At 37.3% G+C, this 3325-nt stretch overlaps 1 protein-coding gene across 1 annotated transcript; it reads left to right on the forward strand.

Annotated features, from left to right (window-relative positions):
- The first annotated feature begins 270 nt into the window (after positions 1 to 270).
- Positions 271 to 1191, forward strand: LOC142432274 (olfactory receptor 7A17-like). The gene has a single exon (XM_075537404.1). The coding sequence runs from the start codon at positions 271 to 273 to the stop codon at positions 1189 to 1191; it is 921 nt and encodes a 306-aa protein (XP_075393519.1).
- The last annotated feature ends 2134 nt before the right edge of the window (positions 1192 to 3325 follow it).

Raw genomic sequence — 3325 nt, forward strand, 5'->3', positions numbered from 1 at the left:
ACTTAATGAATTTGTAGATAAATATAATTCTTATGGGAAACGATGTTATTAGAAGCCATGACAGCAAACCATTATAACATCAAAGACAATATTGAGCACTTCGGATTGAATAACATGAGATATATAGATATGAATAGGTACTAATTAATTGACTGTATAAAATATTTTTAAAACTATATAAAACATAAATACATCCCTCAAACAATTGTTAACAGCTCATGGCAGAGTTTTCAATGCTCTTTTCTCTTTCCCAGTAGTTTCATCAGCTACATGGAACCAGGAAACCACACTCACATTCCAGAATTCATCCTTCTGGGGCTTTCTGAAAAGGCAGAGCTGCAGCCCCTCCTCTTTGGACTGTTCCTCTCCATGTACCTGGTCACCTTCACTGGGAACCTGCTCATCATCCTGGCCATCACCACAGACTCCCACCTCCACACACCCATGTACTTCTTCCTCTCCAACCTCTCCTTTGCTGACATCTGTTTCACCTCCACTACCGTCCCAAAGATGCTGATGAACATCCAGATGCAGACCAAAGTAATTACTTATGAAGAATGCATCACACAGATGTTTTTTTTCATGCTTTTTGTGGGCTTAGAAAACTTCCTATTGACAGTGATGTCCTATGACCGGTTTGTAGCCATCTGTCACCCTCTGCACTATACGGTCATAATGAACCCAAGGTTCTGTGGCCACCTGCTTCTGGCTTCCTGGTTATTGACTCTTCTGGATGCTTTAGTACATGCTTTAATGGTTTTGCGACTATCTTTTTGTACAGAATTAGAAATTTCCCACTTTTTCTGTGAACTTAATCAAGTAATTCAACTTGCTTGTTCTGACACATCACTCAATGACTTATTCCTGTATTTAGCAAGTGGCCTTCTGGTTGTTATTCCATTCAGTGGGATTCTATTCTCTTACATGAAGATTGTGTCCTCCATTTTGAAAATTTCATCAGCTGAGAGCAAATATAAAGCCTTTGCGACCTGTGGGTCTCACCTCTCTGTGGTTTCCATGTTCTATGGTACAACTCTTGGGGTTTATCTCAGTTCTGCCACAAATGAAAATTCCAAGGACAGTGCAATAGCCTCAGTGATATACACTGTAGCCACACCCATGCTGAATCCTTTTATCTATAGTCTTAGAAATAAAGACATAAAGCAAGTCCTAAGAAAACTTCTCAGCTGAGAAACACTACATCACAGAAAAACATTGTTAAGTTTAGAGTTTTACTTGTGAACAACAAAATTCAAAGTAATAAAATCTGGATTATACTTTCCTTAGTCCTAAATGTGCTTATGTACATAATTTAATATCCTTAATTTTTAAGACATGAAATGGAAAATTGAAGATATATCATGAAATTACCTCAAATGCATTTTGTTAAAAATGTATTTATTTTAAAGAAATATTTCCTTCAAGAGGCAATTTTTTCCACGTGACTGCAGGTTTCATTAAGAAATAGATTTTTCCTGATTACCCATAGAGTAACAGCATCCAATTACCACAAAGGAGCAGTGCTCATTATTATCCTGAACCATAAATAACTGAGACAGAAATTCCATGAAACCTATTTTAGAAACACTTTTCTTACGATCACATCTGGCATGAAAGTTTCAAACTACCTGCATTATTTTATTTTCAGTGCAGCCTTAAACACTTTGAGCATAAAGTTTATCAACTTGTTCTTATTAAATTATGAAATGCACTGTTGGTATACTCAAGTATTGGATGTGACTTCCAGAACCACCCTGAAAACCATACCAGCTAAGCGCACTGGTACCTGTTCTATCATCAGAAAGATGGAAGAATAAAATACACTGGAATTATTGATATCCTGTACATGATTAATCTTCTGATATCCAGATAATAGGAATTGCTGTTGTAACTGTTAGTTCAATACCAGTAGTTTCAGGAGAAAATTAGGAATTGATATCCAGGGCTCAAGTAGAAAGCAAATGTTTTGGGAATGATGCTGGTAACAAATGTACAAATGTGCTTGATACAATGGATGTTGGTATGGATTTTTATGAGTCATAAAAGCCACCAATAAAATGATTTTTTTAAAACCAAATCTTTAATATTCAGGTCTTTCTGGGCCTAAATTTGTCCAGGAAAGTTATGCATATTCTTTCTTGGCATCAATGACACTATTGGAAATTTGTCTTTACAGTTTCAAAAAACCCCGTGCTCTCCTATTCTGCTTGACGACAAACTTAGCTGCAGCAAAGTATCTGCCTCACTTTTTCCCTCAAGTGTCCCCCAGCAATCTGGTCAGCATCTCAAATAATTACATGTGAAACCCTTCATTTGCATGATTCAGGAAAAGACACTGCTCTATATGTTCTCTGCAGCACAGGAAGCAGCTCTGTGGAGTTAAGTTTCGGCTACTAACTGAATGGCTGTGTTTTCAAACCTATCCACCCTCAGAAGGAGAAAGATGAGACAGAATGCTCCCATAAAGATTTACGTGTAATGCATTTGAATCTCCACCCTTTGGTTAGCAGCCTGGCCCGTTAATCAGGATATTGCCAAACTTTCTGATACCATGAGTGAACATGTTGATTATAGTTATTCAAACTTCCTTAAGATTTTCTCATGTCTCAATACTATTATATATAGCTAGTTCATTATTTATTTTTGCTTTTAAAATATCATTATTTTAGGGGCTCATACAACTCTTTTCACAATCCATATATTCATCCATTGTGTCAAGCATAATTGTGCATATGTGGCCATTATCATTTTCAAAACATTTCTTTCTATCTGAGCCCTTAATATCAACTTGAGCTCAACCACCAACCCCCCACCCCAGCCCACCTTTGACCTTCCCGCACTCATGAAACCTTGATAATTTATCAATTAGGGGTTTTTTCCATGTATGATTTCTTTTACAAATATTGATTTGTGCTGCGTGAAGTGAGCATTTGATGAAAAAAAAAACCAAAACCTCAGCCCTGGAGTCAATGCCAGCTCAGCAACTCTAAAGCACAGGATGAAATTGCCCGCAGGTTCTTGAAACTAGACTCTTTACAGGAGGAGCAAGTCCCATCTTTCTCCCATGGAGCAGCTGGTGGTTTCGAACTGCTCACCTTGCCGAGCACAGTCCAACTCTGCCACATGTTTTTGGATACTCAACAATACGGTGGCAAACTACATAATATAAATGTAACAATTTAAAATATGAAGAAAAATTCTCCTTGTGATGAGGTCAAGTCTTACAGAGTGGATTCTTGGTTTACATTAAAACATTGACACAGTTTAGTTCCACTCATCCATTTCTAATCTCTTAATGTGCCTGCCGTCACTTATGCCATTTTTC

This window comes from Tenrec ecaudatus, chromosome 1 (genome assembly GCF_050624435.1).
Source record: "Tenrec ecaudatus isolate mTenEca1 chromosome 1, mTenEca1.hap1, whole genome shotgun sequence".
Classification (NCBI taxonomy): Eukaryota; Metazoa; Chordata; class Mammalia; order Afrosoricida; family Tenrecidae; genus Tenrec; species Tenrec ecaudatus.